This window comes from Phragmites australis, chromosome 11, assembly GCF_958298935.1.
Source record: "Phragmites australis chromosome 11, lpPhrAust1.1, whole genome shotgun sequence".
In the NCBI taxonomy this organism is placed as follows: Eukaryota; Viridiplantae; Streptophyta; class Magnoliopsida; order Poales; family Poaceae; genus Phragmites; species Phragmites australis.
In genome coordinates this window covers 4,089,096-4,109,763 of record NC_084931.1, presented here as the reverse complement: position 1 = coordinate 4,109,763, position 20,668 = coordinate 4,089,096, and the positions used below count along the sequence as shown (strand labels likewise).

Below are 20,668 nucleotides of genomic sequence, written 5' to 3'. Positions count from 1 at the left end.
ATTAGAAATAATTCTACCAAACAGACCTGTGGTTTCTCATTGTATGAGAAACTCAATACAATATGTTGACGCACGTACACACTCATATCGCCTACTAAAAACCGAAAATATTAAGTTTGAAGATTAACAAAGTCACCCAATCACTTACCATTGAAAAAAAATTCACATTGATAAGATAAAAATAAGTAAATATAAAGTTTAATCTGTGGTCGATAGGAGGTACCAGTACAACAGCCTTCATTGCCTCTGAGCTTGTGCACAGGTAACGATGCCATTGTCACAGAGCACCAAATACACCTAACAATGGGTGAGTAGACATTGGGGCACAGAGACTCGAGCCTTAATATTCATAATCCACTATGGCTCCGATATTGTTTACCTAGGCTCAAATAATGGACTTCTCATCGATTCTAATACATAAAATGAAAAGAGCAAGATATGCTGTACTATACAATGGATAATCGATATAAGAACGATCCACTTGGCGAGGTAACAAATATTTATATAACAATACACATATTGGTATAAAATGTAGTCTACCCATGCCCCCATGTACGCACATCTTCGGGCTGTCCATTTTGGCGGTGCAAATGGTCAAAATTTGAAGGACTCATGTGCGTGCCTTGGAGCAATCCTAAAGATTTTACATGATCATAACTAGCAAAAAATTGATAAATCTTAGTATAATGGTGAAGTGTCTGTTAGGTATAGCTATAACTTCAATAATTTTTAAAATTGGTCATCTCTAGTTTAGAAAATTATGGAGCTAGAGCTATGAACCGATTAAAGATCTTTAGTTTGAACATTTTATATTTATTTTAAATTAAAAATAAATATTAATTATTTTATTTTATTTTATAAACTTTAAATCCTCGATAGATATTTCAAAGCTGAAGTTCTGCTGAACAAGTTTGAACACACCAATAAAATTGTCCCGCTATTTCAGTGCCACTCCACCAAAAATTTCCATTGACAAAGTCAACACTACACGCATACTAGAATCTACAATTTTTTGGGAAAGAAAGGTTGGTCCCACATAAAAATTCTCGAAAAATTAGCATGTAATTACCGCAGAGTCAATACCCTCCCATACCTGAATGCCTCTAATCACCTTCCTCACCGACGGCGACCAACCAGCCATATAAGAGAGACGAAGAGAACCTCCTCTTCGTCTTCCCTGTCCCTGATCCGCGAGACCAGAGAGGGCGCGCGCGCCACCACCGATCCTGCCTGCTCCTCCCCAGATCTCCCCTCCATTGCCATTCCCTCGCCCAGATCCGCCTGTGGGCCCTGATTTCTCGAGCCGACACAGGACTGGTAGGTCTGACCGGGCGCGACCCGTTTCTTGGCGCTTGCTGGTGTGATTTGCTGATCAAAATGGGGTCTTTCTTGGCTGCAGGTGCTCCGGACGGCGTGATCCCGGCGGTTTGATCGGAAAGTTTTGATCTTTGGCGGTCGTTCGTTGGTTTGTTTGTTTGTTTGTTGGTGCTCTGTTTGGAGGGCGGCGGAGATGGGTGTGGGAGGGGAGAAGTTCCAGCTGGGGACGGTAGGGGCGCTAAGCCTCTCCGTGGTGTCCTCCGTCTCCATTGTCATCTGCAACAAGGCGCTCATGAGCTCCCTCGGCTTCAACTTTGGTGTGAGATCTGACTGTTTCCTGCTTCCCAGTTTCTTGATTCGTTACATGTGTGTTCGTGCTGGATGGTCTGTGATTCGCGTAGATCTGCGTGCTCCATTGGGGCTGTAGGTCTGGTTCATGATGTGCGCGCAGGGTTCAAAACTTCAAATGGTGTTGAAGGGTTTAACTTCAGTGATAACTTCGAGAGAGGACTAGGAGTGTCAACTGAGCTCTGTTGAAACTTTAAACTATCGTTGATTGCGCCATTCGATTGTGAACGGTGAAACACATGTGATCTTGGAACTAACTTGCTTTTGATTGAAGCTTTGATGGTTGTGGATGTTCTGGATCAGATTTGCTTGTCTGTAGTTGGTGAACGAGGTTGGGTAGCATGTCCTGGTTGCTTTTTACTTAGGTTGCTTGGCACGAGGGAGTATCCTTGTTTGCTCTGGTGCTGCATTTGAATTTTGTCACGAGTGCATGCACCCATGCACCTTATGAAGAACTTGCTAACTTTGACTTGCGTTTTCCTGGACAACGTAAGTTGAATTTTGCTGATAACTTTGACTTCCGTTGCCTTGAATTGCAAGACTTCATATTGCAAAATGTAATAAGATACTTCAAATTTTATTTAGAGCAAAGATATTCTGAAATATGTAACATTGATTTGAATGACTTTTATATATATTTCTTTGTAATTGTGTTTTGCAGCCACTACCTTGACGAGCTGGCATCTCCTGGTCACATTCTGCTCCCTTCATGTAGCATTATGGATGAAGTTCTTCGAGCATAAGCCTTTTGATTCAAGAACTGTCATGGGATTCGGAGTACTTAATGGCATCTCCATTGGGCTCCTCAACTTGAGCCTTGGCTTCAATTCTGTTGGTTTTTACCAGGTACATAGCTATCTTTTCTACTGTAGTTCTTGTACTACGAATTTCCAATTTATTTCACGCAGTCCTGCAAGTATTACTTGTCTGGTACTACAGCAGTAATAGTTACATTTAAGATGTGCTTGTACAACAATAGTTACTCAGGCACAGGTCAAAAAATATCTTCTCATTGTTACCTTCACGCTGTTTTTGCTAGAAACGTTTCCGAGATTGCTTTGATTGGAGATGCAACATTTTGCGCAAGCATTTATTGCAATTGAATAATTGGTGTCCTCTTCCTTCCATACTAATCAATCCACCTAACTGATTGCTGAAATGTCCTTTATGTTTAGATGACTAAGCTGGCGATCATCCCTTGCACTGTTATTTTGGAGACACTTTTCTTCAGGAAGAAATTCAGGTTTGTATTTGACACATTTTGTGCAGCTTTTCCATAATATCTTCAGCTAACATCTCCCTAACTTTACATTGTAGCCGAAGTATCCAGATGTCTCTTTCTGTGCTCCTTTGTGGTGTTGGCGTTGCAACTATCACTGATCTGCAACTCAATCTTATGGGATCCATACTGTCCCTGCTGGCAATCATAACGACTTGCATTGCTCAGATTGTATCCTTCAACAACAGCTTATATTTCTCTTCCACAAAATGAAGTTTATGTGCATAATAATCTGTGGTCTGGGTAGAATTTGCATGTATGTGGTCACATTTTTAGTATCATCCATGTGATCAGGCTCGGTTGTTCGAGTATTCCACAAGGCAACAAATCTAGTTTATATTCACATCACTGCATGAGAAAATATCTGCCATCATTATATCTCGTACATTGTTGTTGTACCCTTGTAAATAAACAAAAGCTTGTTACTACCTCTGTTCTCTTTTACTTGTCGTTTATAATATCAACACGGTTTCCAATACACATGTTTCGACATTACTTTTTATAATTATTTCTTTGTGAAATTTGTTAAACATAGAATTATATGAAAGTATTTTTCATGGCGAATCCACTCATATCATTTACATGTGTCAAATCCTAGCAATTTTGTGTGTATTAATGGTCAAAGTTTTTGAAGTTTGACTGCAGTACTGCATGCATTCTAAAACGTCTATTTGGCAATGGAGGTAGTATAAGTATTTTTCACTCTGCCATTTGAACACAAGAACTTGCTAATATAGATTTTATCCTAATAACAGGTGCCTTTCCCCCTAGTAGTAGAACTCTATTGCATTTGAGTTTTTCTATGTGTTGTGTGATTCTGTTGTCCTTAACCAGTTATCAGATGACTAACACTATTCAGAAGAAGTTCAAAGTTTCCTCAACCCAACTGCTATACCAGTCTTGCCCCTACCAGTCACTGACCCTGTTTGTCATTGGCCCATTCCTTGATGGATTTTTGACTAACCAAAATGTCTTTGCTTTTGATTATACATCTCAAGTTGTGGTAAGTAGTGAAGCAGCCTTGGCAGATTTACTTCGTCAGTGTTCCATCTGATTCGAATTACCCTTTTTTCATGTGCAGTTCTTCATCGTGTTGTCGTGCTTGATATCTGTATCAGTGAACTTCAGCACTTTTCTTGTGATTGGGAAGACATCTCCTGTTACTTATCAAGTCTTGGGCCATCTCAAAACATGCCTGGTTCTTACCTTTGGTTATGTTTTGCTTCACGATCCATTTAGCTGGAGAAACATACTTGGAATCCTAATTGCAGTAGTTGGAATGGTCTTATATTCATACTTCTGCACAGTGGAGACCCAGCAAAAAAATGTCGAAGTCTCCCCACAGCAGGTACTTTTCTGTTTAAATTTCATTCTGTGCTGGGACAAGGTTTCCCCAAGCTTCCATTCGTTTTCTTCTTTACTTGTGATATGGAACGAGTTATAGATTCATTTGTTTATGTTTCTTGTTTATCATGGCCATGTGTTTCCTACATAGCAGGTGAAAGAAAGCGAGTCAGCCCCATTGATGTCAGACTCTTTGAGCAAAGTTGAAAACGGCGGCGGTGTTGCTGATGACGAGCCTCTGAAGGTACCCATGTGGAGCTCAAAGTATTCGAGGGCGTGAAAATTTCTTCCTCCAGACGATGGCATCATACAGGATTCAATTTGGTAGGCAGATAGTAGGGTTGGAAGCCAACCCAGAGTGTATGAACACTTCGAATACATTTTTGGGTTTCTTTAGCGTTGCTATCTACTAGCGGTAAAAGGATCTGTTTCTAAAGAGGATTTTACCTTCGAGTTCGCAGATCTACCTTGAAACTAGACAGCAGATATTGTATGATTGTATCTGGATATGCTCCACATCTTCTTACTGTAACTTCACATGCCTATATCCACAGATATACATCATTCTTTTGTATCAAAGATCCAGATAGCCAGAGTTGTGCAAGATTTGAAGCATTTATAGGTTCAAGTTTGTCACTGTCAGTTCATATTTACTTTGGACTCAGTGATGCAATTATTGTATATTTAAAGCCGATTTAAAAAACAGCTATTATTTCCTTTACTTTTCTATGTAACAAAATGGTCCATGTGAGAACACATTTAGTCTTCTGCTGTTGAATTGCACATGAGCTGTTTATCATTTCATGATCCACACCGCGGTTTGCGACTGATGGCTATCGAATATCCCATATCTTTCAGAAAATTTAGGCATTATACGAGGTTCAAATAAAATGTGATACCTAGAGAATCTAGCTTCAATGAGCTGAAAGGCATACACGTTTGACACAGCTATTTTTACAGTTCTTTTACTACAGATTCTACAACGCCCACATAAACAAAATGAAAAAAAGCTGTTCACTCCCTAGTTCTCACTGCAACGAGCTAGTAAACACCAATACTCCAGTCTGGTAGAAATGCCATTATACCGAGAATCCTACGGTTGATTTTACCCACTTTTGTCATATTTCTTCAGATGTATACTGTTCTGTAGTACTAGAAGCTGCAAAAAATTGGCTGCCCTTGAGTTGAGAATCTCTTGTTGGTGTTTCGATCATTGTAGAAATTAGCGGGTAATATGACATCTCCTTGTAGATAGGTCACTCGACCTTTGCAATCCCTCCATCTCGTAGGCTACTATCGGCAACTGCTTCTCGCACAAACCTGCAGAGCAGAGTGGCGTGGTGTAAAAAATCTTTATTTTCATCAAGACTAATGCTGAATGCTGAAATCTAATTAGCCATTCCTTCCCCTATATGACATGATGAAAGTGGGTGATGGTAGATGGAGTTGATGCTTAACTAAGCCAGCAAAATATGAGCAGCCTTGCTGGCTGGACAATTATATAACCGCACCACCATGGGTATGCAGGATGCCAAGAACATGGAATGTATTTATTCCAAACTCTTAAATGTGGTTTTAGCATAAGAATATCACATTCTTCACCCTAGAATCCCACAAACAAAATAAAATGTGCAGAACTGTACCTCGTCAACTTTTCCTGGGATGACTGCAGGACGTAGATTGCAAGAATGAAGGACAGAACAAGCCCTGCACATGTGAGTCCAAATTAATTAGGATTTGGAAATATGATATCCACAAACTGTTTGGTCAGTTGTTCATAAGGGAAGTTCTGAGGCTAACAAAAAACAAGGCACAACAAAACAAAAGCTACCTGAATTAGCCAATGAACTCACCAGATCCAGATAACACATAAAATCCTGCAGCGACGTCTATCTCTGATTGTTCCTCCCTGCATAAGAGTATCAATATAAATGTTAAAGGCTTTGCTTCAAAGTTTTTAGTCTCACTTTATGATAAAGGCTACTGGAAAAAGTCACATTTCATACACAATTACACAACAAGAAATGGGCCACATAAATTTGTACCATGTATATCTAACAAGAACGTATTTTGGCCAATTCTGTGGATCCCAGAAATTCTTTTTTATGTCAGGATGAACTTCCACATCTGCCCAGTAAACATGGATTGGTCAGTGGATAGGGTAATAAATTCACCATATAAGCCAAAGATTCATATAACAAACATGCTATTACTGAGAAATTGCCTGCTTGCACAGAAGATAGAAAGGAAAGATAGACAACAAGATGCGATAAAAGAGTACGCATTTTATTGTGACGATTGCAAGCCTTGAAAGTTGACATTTATATAGCATATTGGGATTTGAAACATGCCAGGTTAGCAGCATATATGGGCATATGGCCCCAGCATTGCTGTGGCAAACTAATTGATATTTGTGAATGGACATAAGGGAAGTAATGAGTGTTTATTGAATTCTCTTATACAGGATGCTTGATTAGCACACCACTGGTTGCCTATTGTAAATGACAAGTTGACCCCTTTACTAAGAATTAATTTAATTGCAGTTTCCCTTTATCTTCAAAACTAGTAATGCATATGAGAATGGCGAAAGCCTTATCACTAGGTTTTTAGTTGTAAAGTAAAATGACATGTGAAAAAATTGATTATATTACAGGGACAGACAATAGCATCACATACAGTGGTGAGGCATGTCCACAACTTTAGCTGTAACCCCAAGTAGATCGTTTCCAGAGTACTTCTGTATAATCAAAGGTATAACACTATTAGACACAAGAAGACAAACATTCCCCTTAAATTGTGCACAATAGCAGTTAAGCAAGGGGTGTATTCCTCACCAAATGGAAATCAATCAGTGGAACTTCAGAGTTTTTGCGATTTATAACATAAAGCCAAGGAACATGGAACTTTTCATGTCCAGTTTGAAACGTTCTGCATAGTTACAATAAGGTAAGTCAAACACAATTTTGTGAAGATTGTCTTGTTACACAAATAATACTTCGGTCCAAAACATGTCATCCTAGAATGTGTGAAGTTTTATACATCAAGGTATTTAAGTTTGTCACAGGAAAACGAAATTAGCAGATTTATCATCAAAAGAACTTCTATATCATTAAATTTTATTAGTTTATATTAAGAAAAAAATAATGGTCAAAGTGTGCAGGGCACCATGTCCATGTCCTAACATATAAAGTTAATCATACAGGAGGTAGTACAACTGAACTATAGCATAATATGTGATGGTTTTACCATTTTCGATTATTGCTATTTCTCTGACCAAGTCGATCCATTCTAACCTAAGCATAGACAGTATATATTCTGTTACACAAAACCTATTGAGTATTAGAATGTGAAATATCACAAGAATTGCAAACACATTATCATTTACCAATGAGCATTTGCACTGCGATTCTGAAGGTTTTTTTGGGGACAGTAATCTACCACCAATCATTACAATCACATTCATTCAGTGATGCTAAGTCTGATCTTCCTGGATATGAGTCTTCCACAACGAAATGAATCATGACACAGACAGACCTAGGCGCATAGTCATTACAAGCTACCAATCCTTCATTCAAAAGAACGGAATGAAACCTAAGAATTAAATTTCACATCCAGCGAACTAGGTCTTCTGCAAAATCTACAAATTCTAGTATCTTGCAGCCTTAAAACCAGTCAAGTCGGCTACACAATAATGACCCTGATAAAAATCAAACAATTCACACGTTCCCACTAAAATATTGCAAGATACTAATGCATAATTCAGCTAATGTAGTCTCAGACATGTTCATACGGCAAGGTTTTGAGAAACGACGCATGATCTTACTCACATCTTGTACGGATCAGCACCGGTGAACCCTGTCGGCTTCGGGATCGGCATCAGCACCTGCACAAGAAACCTCAACCAAATCACGAAAGCCTCTCCGCAAGAAGAAGCCCCAGAGATAGAATACTCGAGCCGTTCCAAGAAAGCCTCACCTCCCGGTTGACCGCGAAGGCCGGGCAGTGGCGGCCCACCACGTCGAACCACACCGACCTCGACTGCGAAATTAAGGAAAGAGAACGCACAGATCAGACACGTGCGAGCACAAATAGCTTCAGACTCGCTGCTCTCAAGTAAGGGCTGAGGCTGATTGGATTACGTCGTGGTACTGGCCGGAGCGGAGCATGGGGACGATGTCGCCGGGGCGGTATGCCGCGGCCAGGGGCGGGAGCGACGAGCAGAGGAGCAGGAGGGATAGGGCGGGGAGGAGGAGACGGGGGGCGGTGCGACTCCAGCGAGCGGCCATGGTGCGGACGCGGTGATCGCCGGAGTTGGGAGCGGCAGTGGGAAACGGGCACGAATGGAGATAGGTTTATTTCGGAGCGTCAGATCTGGCGAGGCTTCTTGGGCTTTTGACCCAACACGGCCCATTTTCAGCCCAGTAAGAATCTGGCCATCAAAGATTGGGCCCATACCCAGCCCACGTGTAATTGCCAACTTTAACCCTGGAAAGGATTTCATAAGTTCCGCTATTTGTCCGTACAATCCAAAATAATATAAGCATTGTGTATTGTAATAAAAACATAAATATTAGATATGATAACATCCACTTATTTGTGCTCATACAATGTATACGCTATGTGAGCACTGTCGAACGAATACGTCGGGAGCGTTGGCGTATGATTAAAATAGAAGAAAAATATCTGTTAATTTATCTCTTATTTTTTATTTATTTTTATTAGTAAAATATGTCATATATCTGTAGTTGGTAATAAAATAGGAAGGTTAGAGGACATAATGGATAGTAAAAGTGTATAAATTATTCAAATTCTAAATTTTTTTATTAGATAGGATAAGAGTGTGGAGAAAAGTTGAGTTATATAATAGAGATAAGTCACTGATGATACCGGCGATGGAATTTGTCCACTGTATATTTATCCGCATGTAGCTTGAAAGTAGTGAAAAATGACATGTGGTGCAGAAACTATCGTTAGAGAGAAAACAAAATTATGTACTTCATAATTCTTTGAGATTTCGGCCTGTGCATTTTACTTCCGTATTTTGATACAGTTCAGTACATATTTTTCATGGCCCAAAATTTAAGAACCTGGCGGGCTGATGTCATGCATACCATCCGAGATTTTGGGAGGCAAACTTTTGCATATACTCCGGTCAAATGTTTTCGTTGGGAGATGCTGAGAAGCTAATATATACTATTAAGAGCATCTCCGAGAGCTGTTTAAAATGATTCTCAATAGCTATTTTTAGAGATTTTAACTCTAAAATTCAACTCCAATAACCTCCTAATCTTGTTTCCAATTTTTACTGGTTCTAAGATGAGCTTTCATCCTAGCTAGAAGTGACCTCGGCTCCCAATCCACCCTTAGGCCCACAACCTCTGCTCTCCCACGGCCTCCCTTCTTGCGTGCCTTCGCTCCCCATCAGTGTTCCCGCCGAGCCACCCTCTGACAGGGCCAATGGCGAGCCCACCTGCCTCCACTCTTGTCAAGCCCGCCTGCCTGGGGCTTGAGCTCGGCCCCGCCCTCCGCTCCGGCCACCATGCGAGCCTTGGAGACCATGGTGTCGCGAAGAGGCTGATGGCAAGGAGGAGGAGCGGCCCGCGGCCTTCGATTTGTGAGCTCCTTGCCTCAATCTTGCGTGAGACGACGTGAAGGTTGGAGCCGAAGCTGGATCTTGGCACCGTTACCGGTGGAGCTTAGGGGAGAGACAAGAAATGTGGGGCTAATGTTTCTCGCCCGCTGTCGGAAGAGCTCGGGGGAGACAGGCATTGATGGGTGTGGCTAGGGCAATCGTAGCAACAGGTGGGCGGGGCCGACTCGTGGAGGCAAGCAGAGCAGTAAGAGCAAAGATGGTGGAGGAGCGTACTGGTACTGCTGCTAGTGAAGAGGAAAGGGAGAGATGACAGGTAGGGTCTATTCGTGATGATACAGTAGAGAAAATATAGAGAATGAGGTATTGATAGTTTGGTAGAGATGAAAGAGATTTAATGAGTGAATTTTATTAAGAATATTTCTTATATAATGATATTAGAAGTGAGTTTTTAGTATCCTTGAAGATGCTCTGAGGAGCATATTCTATGTTCTATTTTTCCATTGCTTTTTTTTTCCTTTTTACAATTGTCGACATCGTTCACTAATCACTAGTCCATCCAAGGGCAATGATTTATCAAGCTTTATCCACCAAGCACACGTGCAGCGGATGCAAAAGGAATTATGCTGCAAGTGAAAATTGACTTGTTCCAGCTGGTAGCAACAATCGAATCAATCACGAGTTTTGGAGATAAATTTCATCAAAATTCCTAATGTAAGGGCGCTTGATGATTTGCCTTTCGTATTTACTTTTTCCTTTTTAAAAAAGGCGACAATCACGAGCAAAAAAAACATCTAAAGTTTTTTTTTTCATATTTCTAGACGTGTGGTGAGTAATATTTCAAATTGATTCACGGTATACCTACCAAATACCAATAAAGAGCAAATGAAGGAGAAAGAAAATCCGTTTCTTCCCACACTTTACAGCCAGAAAAATTAAATACCGAAACAGATAATAACAACAATATTACAGAGAAAAAACAAAAACGAAATCGAAAAACTCTAAAAATAAAACCCCTCCACTACCATCCCTCTCTTCTTCTTTCCCCTTCCCATGGAGTCGTGTAGCTTCCGCACCGCCACCGCGCCTTCTCCCTTCCCTTCGGCGCCCTCTTCCCCCCCTCGCGTCCCATGCTCCGGTCTTCGGTTTCCGGTGAGCACTTACCTCCTCCGCTCGTATGACACTAATTTCTCGATTTTTTTTCTGATATATATATATATTTTTTGGGGATGTTATTGTGCAGAGACCAAGAAACGGGAGGCAGGTTAGGTTGCGAAGGAGGGCGTCCGGATTTGATGCCTTCCCGCCCCTCCCCGGCAAGGTCTTCGTCGATGAGGTGGTTTTTTTTTTCTTGTTTGCCCTATTTTGATTTCTTATTTGGTGTTGGAATTAGCTCCGTGCGAGCTCTGGATTAGGTACTAAATGGTTGACGGGTTGTGGATAAAAAAGTACTTTTTTAAATTAGTGCCATTATATTGTTCCTCGGTTAATCTTTTACGCTGTTTATTCTGGTTGTATTGGTGTATAAATGGGTGCTACCTTGCTCTGATTTGTCGCGGCGCCTATCGGATTAGATCCTTTCTTTCATTTCGGTGTGTTAGTTAGCGAATTTCATGTAAAGAGGCAATTGATTGGATGCATATGAGTTTGATGGCTTCTTCAGGTGAATTCTTCCCAGCATTTGTGTTTTCGGGCTTGGTTTGCTATTGAACTTGTACAGATAGCTCCAGAGTACATTTAGGCCCTGTTTGTAACACATGGGCTTCTCTCACAGGAATCGACCTGTTTCTTGTAACTTTCTTGCATTCGAAACAGTCCCTTATTCTCACCTGTTTGCTGCTCGAGGGTGTGAGCAGTGGCCAGCTAGGCTTTTTCTTAAGCTTCTTTTTAGTTGTGTTGCACTGGATAGTTGGATTGGTAACGTGCTATTAATTGAAACTGTTCCGGCTACGATTAATATTGGTCCATAGAAGTACTTGTTCTTTGAGGGTAGGGATTATTCTGTTTTTCGTTTTGTCAGTTCTTAAATAAATATGTTTTTTTTTTTTTGTTTTGGTTTATTAGGCAATCGGAGCTGAATATGGGGAGGGCTTTGAAACATTTCGGATGGATGGACCACTCAAGGTCGATGTGGTAAGTATCATCATTAGTTGGATTGCCATATCAGATTAGATGTATTTAACACCCAATAACATTTTTGTAATGTTAACTTTTACTATAAAATTTTCTTAATGTTTCAGGATTACCTGAATGAAAAATTGCAAGAATGCTTCCTTCAAAGGATAAGGCATGCTATGAAGCCGGATGAGGCGTTTGGTCTGATTTTCTCATGGGACAATGTCATTGTGAGTTTTCTTTTGGTGCTAGTGTATCCTACTGTAACGTTTAGTTTAGGCAAAGTCTAGCGTACACTGGAAATCTTACTCGGCTTGATACTTCACTCAGTGTTGCTTGCAGTTTCATTTGTGCATGCATGTCATTGATTGACTGACATCTAATGTCCTCTGTTCTCTTAGGCTGATACAGACTCACTAAAGTTGGATGCTTGGAGACAGCTTGCTTTGGAGGAAGGTGCGTGTATAGACAAAGCCATGCATTTAATGTTGCTTATTTAGGATACTGCTGTTATGTGACTAGTCTGTTTCTTATTGTGACAATGGGAACTGAGGGATCATTTTCTTGTATGGATTTATTTTTATGTCTGAATTTTCAGATTCTCAGTAATGATATCCATAGAATTCAATATTGTTTAGCGTCTAAGCACATCAAAAGTTAGCTCTCTTTTAGACTGAAATGCTGGGAGGGAGGGAGGGAAGGGGTATCTGGTGTATGATGTTATGGACAAAAAGTATGGGCTTAATTATCAGATGCATAGATATAAGAAGAACAACTTAAATCTGCCTGGATCAGCAACCAAATCAGATTCAGCTGGGCCTACGGCTGGCTGAGATATGCACATTACTATTCCTAGTATAGTTAGATTAGTATATCTGTTTCCTACTCTATTTCAGAGTCATGTTTCCTAATTGAGCTAGTCCGTTACCTCTTATATAAAGGTAGCCCAGTCTTTGTTTAGAATCGAGCAATAATACAAGTAAAAGGCCTTGCCCACCAATCCGGAGCCTCTGTCGCACGGAGAAGTCTAGCGACTAGAGGGCGATCTGCCCTTACCTTGTCGTCGCTGTTTTTACCGTTGTGCTCACCATATTATATGAATACACAGTTTAGTTGTTCACATTTTATTATTTATATATGGCTAGTCATGACATATCAAGGGTTGTTGCTAATCGCTATGTCATGGGCTGATTTACGGATGAAGTAATGCTTAAGCAGTCAGCTTCTTTGCACAGGAAAAATTGAGGCAATATCATTTCCATGTTGTCAAGCAGAGGTGGTCGTCCACCATGAGATTTTTGTTATACCCTGCAGTTCTATTTTAATCTACAAGAGGCTAATTGTGTCAGTGTTCTTCTCACCTTGGCTTTTGTTCAATGTTGACCCAAGGTAGAACACTTTAGTTCATGGAATTAGGTTGGGCTAATGAAGCTACGTTTTAAGTCTATTAGCACAGTCTTCCATTGTGGGCATTAACGCGACCTTAACTTTATACTGATTGGGCTTACTACACCTAAAAAGCAAAAACTATTTTATGAACTTCTAATATACCAATGAATTCATGCTGATATCAATGTTTGGTGATGTTCCCTTGGTGTACACTTACTAATGTTTTTTTGTCTTGTTCAGGGAAGGATATCCCTAGTGCTGCTCATGTTCGAAAGAGTATTCTTCATGGTGCTGCTGACCATGTTCTTAGAAAGGTATAAGTTTGTTGCATATGTCCAGATAATGTATCCATCAAATTTGTCACTATGCCCACATCATCAACTGATGTACCTTTTCTCAGCTTGAATTCGGCACTGAATTCTCTCAGCAGAAAACAAAGGAAAAAAAAAATGAAAATGCACATTCTCTCACTGGATGTTTTGTACTCAGCGGCAACTCTACTTGTGCTTATCCAGGTTTTGTATTGGGCAAAAGAGGAAGATCAAATGGAAAAATTGAAGGCGCGCCTTATAGAGTTGTACTACGAAAACCTCTTCAAAGTAATTTATTCTGTTGTTTTACATAAAAGATGGCGGTTAATTACAACCTGATCACGTCTGACTAATTGCTTGTTTCATTTAGCTTGATACACCAGTAGAAGGATTGAGAGAATGGCTGGATGCAGTTCAGACAGCAGGGATCCCTTGTGCTGTTGCATCATCCCTGGACAGGAGATGCATGGTCGAAGCTTTGGATCGGATGGCACTAAGTAAATATTTCAAGGTTCTTTAATTCATCCTTTTACCTTCCTAAGGTTTCCTGAAACATTATTGCCTGAAAAGCATACTGCTTAGGCATATGATCAGATACCAATCCATTTTACTCACATTCCTTGTCTATTGCAGGCGATTGTGACTGATGAAGATGATATGGAATCTATAGCACATAGGTTTCTGTCTGCTGCCATGAAGGCATGTTTGTGCTTGTTGTTGATCGTATTGTTGATCGGTGCTATGTACTGCTCATATTTATCAAATTTCTCCCTTACTTTAACTGCAGTTGGATCGTAAGCCCTCAAAGTGTGTGGTGTTCGAGGACGATCCAAGGGGAGTCACAGCTGCTCACAACTGTACTATGATGGCAGTTGCACTGATTGGTGCTAATCCTGCGTAAGTAGCTGTTCCTTGGAATATGCCATTGCATTCCTCTCAGATGATCAGATCTTAACTGGGTACTCTTTCTGATTAAGTGCAGGTATGAGTTGGTACAGGCCGACCTTGCCGTCGCAAAATACAGCGAGCTCTCAGTGATCAACCTCAGAAGGCTGTTTGCAAACAAGGGGATAAGCTTCATGGACTTGCAGAAGCAGATAACCGAGAGGTCACCTCCCAAGAGGAGGCTGACAGTAGACACCATCTTCTGATTAGTTATTTCCTTCCGATCCCGCCTATTCTTGAATAGCCAGCCACATTTGCCTTTGCACCGTGGCGTTGTATATAAGATAGTGCTGATGTTAGATGATCTATTGTGCACCTTGGTTCGTGTCCAGGTAACATGAAGAGAAACTGCTGCAACAATACTGCTTTTGTTGCAAGCTGACATTACCCAATTTATTCATCGATGTCTAGTTTCAGAATGAGAAAATGGCATGTTAAAAGAGATTTACTATGTTGATCATTCGTGAGCCAACATTGTCTATGCCAATGATTAATTTAGGAGGAAATTAGAGGAAGCAAAATAATGCACTGGAATAATATAGATTTCATTCAAGATCCAAACCGCCGATACAGAAGATGAGGAAAACTATCTCGCGTATAAGATCGTCCCCTGTTTTAGATGCTTTTAATTTTGTCCTTGCTTGAACGAGCTTTGCATTGGTGCCGATGGAGACAACCTACAAATGACATTGACTCTTCATCTTATTCGGTGATCCTGTAACTGTTCTTTAACGAGATTGATAGTACTAAGTCAAGGTAATTAAAGGACTATTTCGTTTTAGATTATTCCAATTCCAACGACAACACTTGTTTATCCAATTTTTTTTAATGAAATTTATAGTAAGATAAACTAACAATTATAAGAGTATAGTCACGTAAAATAAATATCATGTTATTTATCTATTTTTTTAAATAACATATCTTCATGTAGACAATCAAAGGTGACGAAAAGATCGACGAAGACGCCGAGGAGAAGGTGACGACGCTACGGAGGAGCTCAGGGGCACATGCATTTCACAAGCTTCCGTGGAGTCGTGGATGGTCGTCGGCGTTGCCAAACACAGTCCGGCACCGACATTCCCGGAGCGTTTGATATCTTCAGCACTAACAATGTTCGAAGGCCAGGCCTCCCGGACACTGGCATTACTACGCGACATTTTAATTGCACTTATGAAGTGCTAAACATTAGATTATATTTTGCTGTTGGAACAGCATCAAGGCTTAGCAGTAGATAAATGATCAATTTACAGGACTTGCCGTCATACCTTCCAAGTTCTTGTGTCTGCTTCATCTTCCAGTCGCAGGCGATGAGCTCGAGGATGAAGAACTGGCAGCTATACAGGCCTAGATCTCACCTCCACTTCCCGTTAAATTCTATATACAAAAATGTTTCTATTCTGCGATGACAACTGTAATATCCGGTATATAATCTGCCATTTTTTAGACACTTAGAAATCAGGATCTTTACCTAAGAGCTCTTAATGGGCCGTACAGCCCAACCTAAGATCATCTCCAACCTTATTTTTTTCCATTTTATTCCTTTTCTAATTTCTTTCTCTGTTCTCATTCCTTTTATTTTCTCTCATCTTCAACAGCTTCACTTCAAGAGGAATCGTAAAGAGAAAGGAGAGAGAATCCCGTCTAAGAGAAAATAACCTTAGAAATCCCTTCGTGACGGAAACCGTAAAAAGAAATCGTTGTAGCGCTGAAGGAAACGAAAATCCCTTCACGACAGAATTTTCATCCCCGAAGAGAAACAGTTGGCCTTAGTCTAACGTTTTAGCGGGCTATGAAGTTGCTACCAAATTTCGACAGATTACATGCAAATTTCCATGGGCTCATCATCATGAAACTTTGTATTTGTGTGCTACTCCCTCTCCTCTTTTACCCCTAAATTGATTATTCAAGTAATCGAGGGAAACTGATCAGAATATGAAAGTCAAAGTGAATTTCACAAACTCAATAACACTTATACACAGAACGGAGCAAAATGCGCCCTACAAAAAACAAAATGCAAATACATATCATGTCGTGAATAAGTGTCCTGATATTGAAGGCAGACTCGTTCTGGTGAAAGAGTTTATTCGAAATAATGCATAAATAGAAAACTTCAACCTAAACAACCAAAATTTTCCTACAATATAAAGTACAATAAAACTGAATTATTATCTGTTTCACACTGTATCTTCTCCTTTTTCGCGAGATTTCCTTGTCAACGTACTGTCTTCTTTGCCTTCGCTCCTATTATAGGCCACTACAAGCTTTTCCATGTACGTGTTCGAAATTTGAAAGTACGGTGACTGTATAGCAGAGTACAACAGCAACAATACGCTGATATATTGTACAAAGTGACATTGGAACAGCACGTACGTGTGGACTCATAACTGCAAGGACTATTTAAAGGACTCAAGAAATTAGTGTTATCGTCAGGGGAAATTAGGTAGGTATAATTGCATGCGATGAAGCTAAGCTAGGTTAAGTGATACTACTATTATCAGTTATTATTATTGCTCCCAGAAACAATAGTAGTAAATCCACGGAAAAAATCAACTTTACCCTCGCAACTATTGCTACGATATGTAACTTCCACCCTCAGCTATAATGTCGTTTATTTATTCTACAATTTTTAACACAGTGCAAACGGTAGTTTCCGGGAGGGTTTGAACGTGTGGAATGCTGAAAACAATAGCATATCATTTGCCACCTCACTTCGATCGCCTCTCTCTTCCCTTCTTCTCTCCGGACCCTACTGCCAGAGGTGGATTCACAGGGGCTAAGGGTCTGTTTACAATCCGAAGCTGAAATAAACAGATAGCTTTTGGTTATAGCTTTTTAAAATCTGCTGGTTGGATTGTGAGAATCTGAGAAGCTGATTTTTCTCAGCTTTTGATAGATTGTGAAAGTCTATTTTACTAAACTGTTCATCAAAGTTTTTTAGAATCTACGATCTAAAAGCTTTTCATAATCCAGCTTTTTACAATTCAGTTTTTCACAATCCAGCTTTTCACAATCCAGCTTCTATAAGCTGCTTTTCAAAATCTTCAGCTGAAACAAATAGGCCTTAAGAGTATCTCCAGCAGAAAAGCTATCCGGCTAGTTATCATTAAAATTGGTCAGAAGAACGAAAAGCACGGCTCCAGCAGAAGAACCAAACGGCTGACCATCCCTGTAGCATCGTCATCCGGCTCCGCTCGTTGGCCAAACTTGGCGTTCACCTCCCCGCTTGCCAAATTCCTGTAGTGACTCCTGTAGAGAGACGAGAGAGAAGCCAGCTAGCTTTTGCTTCAAAACTCCATTTTTTCAACCATCTTTCATAAATTCAAAAAGTGACTTTATATAACTTCTAAAATCACACCGATTTTTGTGCTCATAGATTAAATAACAAAGAACCCATTTTAACTAGTTTCAACTAAAAATCTCTTACAAATTTTAAATAAAAATTCCCAAATTTAACTGCTTTTGTGGTGGGATCGTAACTTCGGTTACGATACCTATGGCGGGATCATAACTCCGGTTATCATGTCTATGGCGGGATGGTAACTGCTTTTGTGGTGGGATGGTAACTGCTTTTGTGGTGGGATGGTAACTGCTTTTGTGGTGGGATCGTAACTTCGGTTACTATGGCTGTGGTGGGATCGTAACTCCGGTTATCATGCCTATAACGGGATCGTAACTCCGGTTATCATGCCTATGACGGGATCATAACTGCTTTTGTAATGGGATCGTAACTCTAGTTACCATGCCTGTGGCGGGATCGTAACTCTGGTTATCATACCTATGGCGGGATTGTAACTGCTTTTGTGATGGGATCGTAACTCCGGTTACCATGCCTGTGGCGGAATCTAACTCCGATTACCATGCATGTGACAAGATCATAATTGCGGTTAGACCACGGTAGATTCTGTTATGAGATCATAATTGTGATTACCACACAAGCACACGTATTGTAAATTCCTCTACCACCTGTCCACATGCATATGGAGAGTGGGATTTAGCTAGTCTGCTGGAGTGTACAGAAATATGGAGAGGGAATCTTTTGAAGTGGATAACCAAATGAAGATATGGAGGGTGAAATTTGGCTAGTCTACTGGAGATGCTCCAAGTGGGCTCCGCGCCTCTTCTTTGAGGCAGAAGAAGCAGTTAGCTTTCAAAAAGTCTATTCTACGTTTGTGCGTCTTCTTGAGGTAGAAGAAGCATTTAGTTCCTAAAAATCTATCCTAAGTCTGCGCCTCTTCTTGAGGTAGAAGAAGCAGTTAGCCCATAAAAATCTATCCTACTTCTGCGTCTCTTGTTTGAGGTAGAAAAAACATTTAGCACCTAAAAAGTCTATCCTAGGTCTACGCCTCTTCTTGAGGTAGAAGAAGCAGTTAGCCCATAAAAATCTATCTACATATGCGCCTCTTGTTTGAGGTAGAAGAAGCAGTTAGCCATCTATCGAGGTTTAATCACTAACAATGATTCTAGGGTATACCAGTTAAGGGACGCATGAACAATGTTTGCGGTGTATGTATGTTTGCATGTGTGATGAACTCAAGAACACATGAGTTATCTAGGTTCAGGCTTCCCAAAGTATAACAGCCATACGTCCTGTGTATTTTGTTATTAGAGTTTGTGAACTGGTTACATATGAGTTTTCACGATTCCTTATTCTCCATCCATCTACAAATCGGGTCCTCCTCTCTTTATAAACTAGAGAGAAGGAGAACTTATAAATATGCCCCATTTAGCAAACCCATGTCTAGCTAGATATTCTACCCTTAAATTATTATCATGGAGAACTGGGTGATCCCAACTTGCTCTGAGAGCTCCGTATGTCCGTCCTATCTGTGGAACGCCTCCCTTTGTGGACCCTGGACTCCTGACCTGTCCCATCATCGTGTGCCGCAAAATCGTCTACCAAACCATCCCGTCCGTGCGCTCCACAAGTCTACTTGCAAAATTGTCTACTTGCTTGGTCATCCTATAGACCCTATCATGTCAGTCATACGGCGCCACGTAGGCCCACAAAGCCTCATTCCGTAGTATTTAATGCTACGGGACGGGGCAATTCCCAACCGGGCCGACTATGACTTTGTTCACCAGATGGGGTGCCTAGGAAAGGAAAACACTTGAGTAGACAATAATATACGCGATTAGACGGGTTAGGTAAGAACTGATCATGTGACCAACAAGGATTGGTCGCAGGATCGCACAATATCGTAAGGAGGCTGGTCGTGCAAGCCTTGCCCTGGTCGTGCGAGTCTCCACTTAGTCGCGCAATGGGCCATGGGTTAGGAAATATCTCCTGCCAGCTGCCATATGCCTCATGTGTCCTGTCAGTCAGGATGCCCCCTCATCCAATACTCCGATAGTAGCCCTAAGCTTCCCCGTGGCCGTGGTCAGGTCTGGTCGTACCACTTGGGCCCCGAGGGAATATAGTCCCCCCTAGAGAGTGGTCGTCGACGCAATTAACTTTCAGAGTTTGACTCTGAACTTCACATCACATGAAGAGGTTAAGCGTCCTGAGAAAAAGAGAGAGAGAGGGAGACATTGATTGCCGCCAGGCCCATGAGACTTTTGGTTCCCCATGCACGCCCCCTTGGATTTCGAGCGGTTCTGATGTCGCACCGATTGAGGTTCCTCAATACTTCTGAGAGTGAGATGTCATGACAGGATGTGTATAAAAAACTAAGGTGTTGGTGCCTAGACGCTATCACCCATGCACGGGTTTGACCGGGGTGTGGTCATGAGCCCCTCGGGGTAGTAAATGAAAGGATTAGGGACATTTACCGCCGTGATTCCGTTTTTCACCCCAGACATGAATCAATGGATGGTCGGGCTATAAAAAGTAGGAGTTTACCCAGCCGGCCCCTCATTGAGGCTTTTTGCAAGGCAAGAAGGCAACTATCCTTGTGGATCATGGCGTCCTCCTCCCATTCTTCATCGGGAAGGTCGATGATTTTGGAGGATTTGGCAAGGGCCGAGTCACCTCTGACACAGGCTTCGCTTGCTGTGGTGCCCTCGGGGGCAGACAATCTCAAGGTCCTGCCT

At 41.0% G+C, this 20,668-nt stretch overlaps 3 protein-coding genes across 5 annotated transcripts; 2 read left to right on the top strand and 1 right to left on the bottom strand.

Annotated features, from left to right (window-relative positions):
* Positions 1-1,091: 1,091 nt before the first annotated feature.
* LOC133885883 (UDP-xylose transporter 3-like) lies at positions 1,092-4,867 on the top strand. 2 transcript variants are annotated; one of them, XM_062325650.1, is made up of 8 exons: positions 1,092-1,317; positions 1,400-1,634; positions 2,327-2,511; positions 2,841-2,908; positions 2,983-3,115; positions 3,786-3,947; positions 4,026-4,292; positions 4,440-4,867. In XM_062325650.1, exons 2-8 carry the CDS (start codon positions 1,511-1,513, stop codon positions 4,566-4,568), a joined length of 1,068 nt encoding a protein of 355 aa, XP_062181634.1. In that variant the 5' UTR covers positions 1,092-1,317; positions 1,400-1,510; the 3' UTR covers positions 4,569-4,867. The 2 variants fall into 2 exon arrangements, with proteins under 2 accessions (XP_062181634.1, XP_062181635.1); XM_062325651.1 differs by having other exon boundaries at positions 1,094-1,317; positions 4,443-4,867.
* A 269-nt stretch (positions 4,868-5,136) lies between these two features.
* LOC133885885 (uncharacterized) lies at positions 5,137-8,651 on the bottom strand. 2 transcript variants are annotated; one of them, XM_062325653.1, is made up of 9 exons: positions 8,428-8,651; positions 8,264-8,326; positions 8,116-8,171; positions 7,123-7,216; positions 6,965-7,025; positions 6,334-6,415; positions 6,142-6,197; positions 5,932-5,995; positions 5,137-5,608 (listed from the first exon to the last, which is right to left on the bottom strand). In XM_062325653.1, exons 1-9 carry the CDS (start codon positions 8,572-8,574, stop codon positions 5,545-5,547), a joined length of 687 nt encoding a protein of 228 aa, XP_062181637.1. In that variant the 5' UTR covers positions 8,575-8,651; the 3' UTR covers positions 5,137-5,544. The 2 variants fall into 2 exon arrangements, 1 of the variants encoding a protein (XP_062181637.1); XR_009903273.1 differs by having other exon boundaries at positions 5,534-5,608; positions 6,120-6,197.
* A 2,219-nt stretch (positions 8,652-10,870) lies between these two features.
* LOC133885884 (5-amino-6-(5-phospho-D-ribitylamino)uracil phosphatase, chloroplastic) lies at positions 10,871-15,082 on the top strand. The gene is made up of 11 exons (XM_062325652.1): positions 10,871-11,030; positions 11,122-11,214; positions 11,943-12,011; positions 12,119-12,223; positions 12,395-12,449; positions 13,623-13,696; positions 13,898-13,981; positions 14,064-14,204; positions 14,327-14,392; positions 14,481-14,590; positions 14,676-15,082. Exons 1-11 carry the CDS (start codon positions 10,932-10,934, stop codon positions 14,842-14,844), a joined length of 1,065 nt encoding a protein of 354 aa, XP_062181636.1. The 5' UTR covers positions 10,871-10,931; the 3' UTR covers positions 14,845-15,082.
* Positions 15,083-20,668: the final 5,586 nt, after the last annotated feature.

Bases quoted from the DNA above. Each gene is read 5' to 3' on its own strand.
- LOC133885883 (XM_062325650.1), top strand. From the start codon at position 1,511: ATGGGTGTGGGAGGGGAGAAGTTCCAGCTGGGGACGGTAGGGGCGCTA. The intron at 1,635-2,326 runs GTGTGAGATCTG...TGTGTTTTGCAG, and splicing joins CTCCCTCGGCTTCAACTTTG to CCACTACCTTGACGAGCTGG. The intron at 3,116-3,785 runs GTATCCTTCAAC...ACCAGTTATCAG, and splicing joins CGACTTGCATTGCTCAGATT to ATGACTAACACTATTCAGAA.
- LOC133885885 (XM_062325653.1), bottom strand. From the start codon at position 8,574: ATGGCCGCTCGCTGGAGTCGCACCGCCCCCCGTCTCCTCCTCCCCGCC. The intron at 7,217-8,115 runs GTGAGTAAGATC...GTAACTATGCAG, and splicing joins GGTGCTGATCCGTACAAGAT to AACGTTTCAAACTGGACATG. The intron at 7,026-7,122 runs GTGAGGAATACA...TTGATTATACAG, and splicing joins CACTGATTGATTTCCATTTG to AAGTACTCTGGAAACGATCT.
- LOC133885884 (XM_062325652.1), top strand. From the start codon at position 10,932: ATGGAGTCGTGTAGCTTCCGCACCGCCACCGCGCCTTCTCCCTTCCCT. The intron at 11,031-11,121 runs GTGAGCACTTAC...GTTATTGTGCAG, and splicing joins GCTCCGGTCTTCGGTTTCCG to AGACCAAGAAACGGGAGGCA. The intron at 14,393-14,480 runs GCATGTTTGTGC...CTTTAACTGCAG, and splicing joins TTCTGTCTGCTGCCATGAAG to TTGGATCGTAAGCCCTCAAA.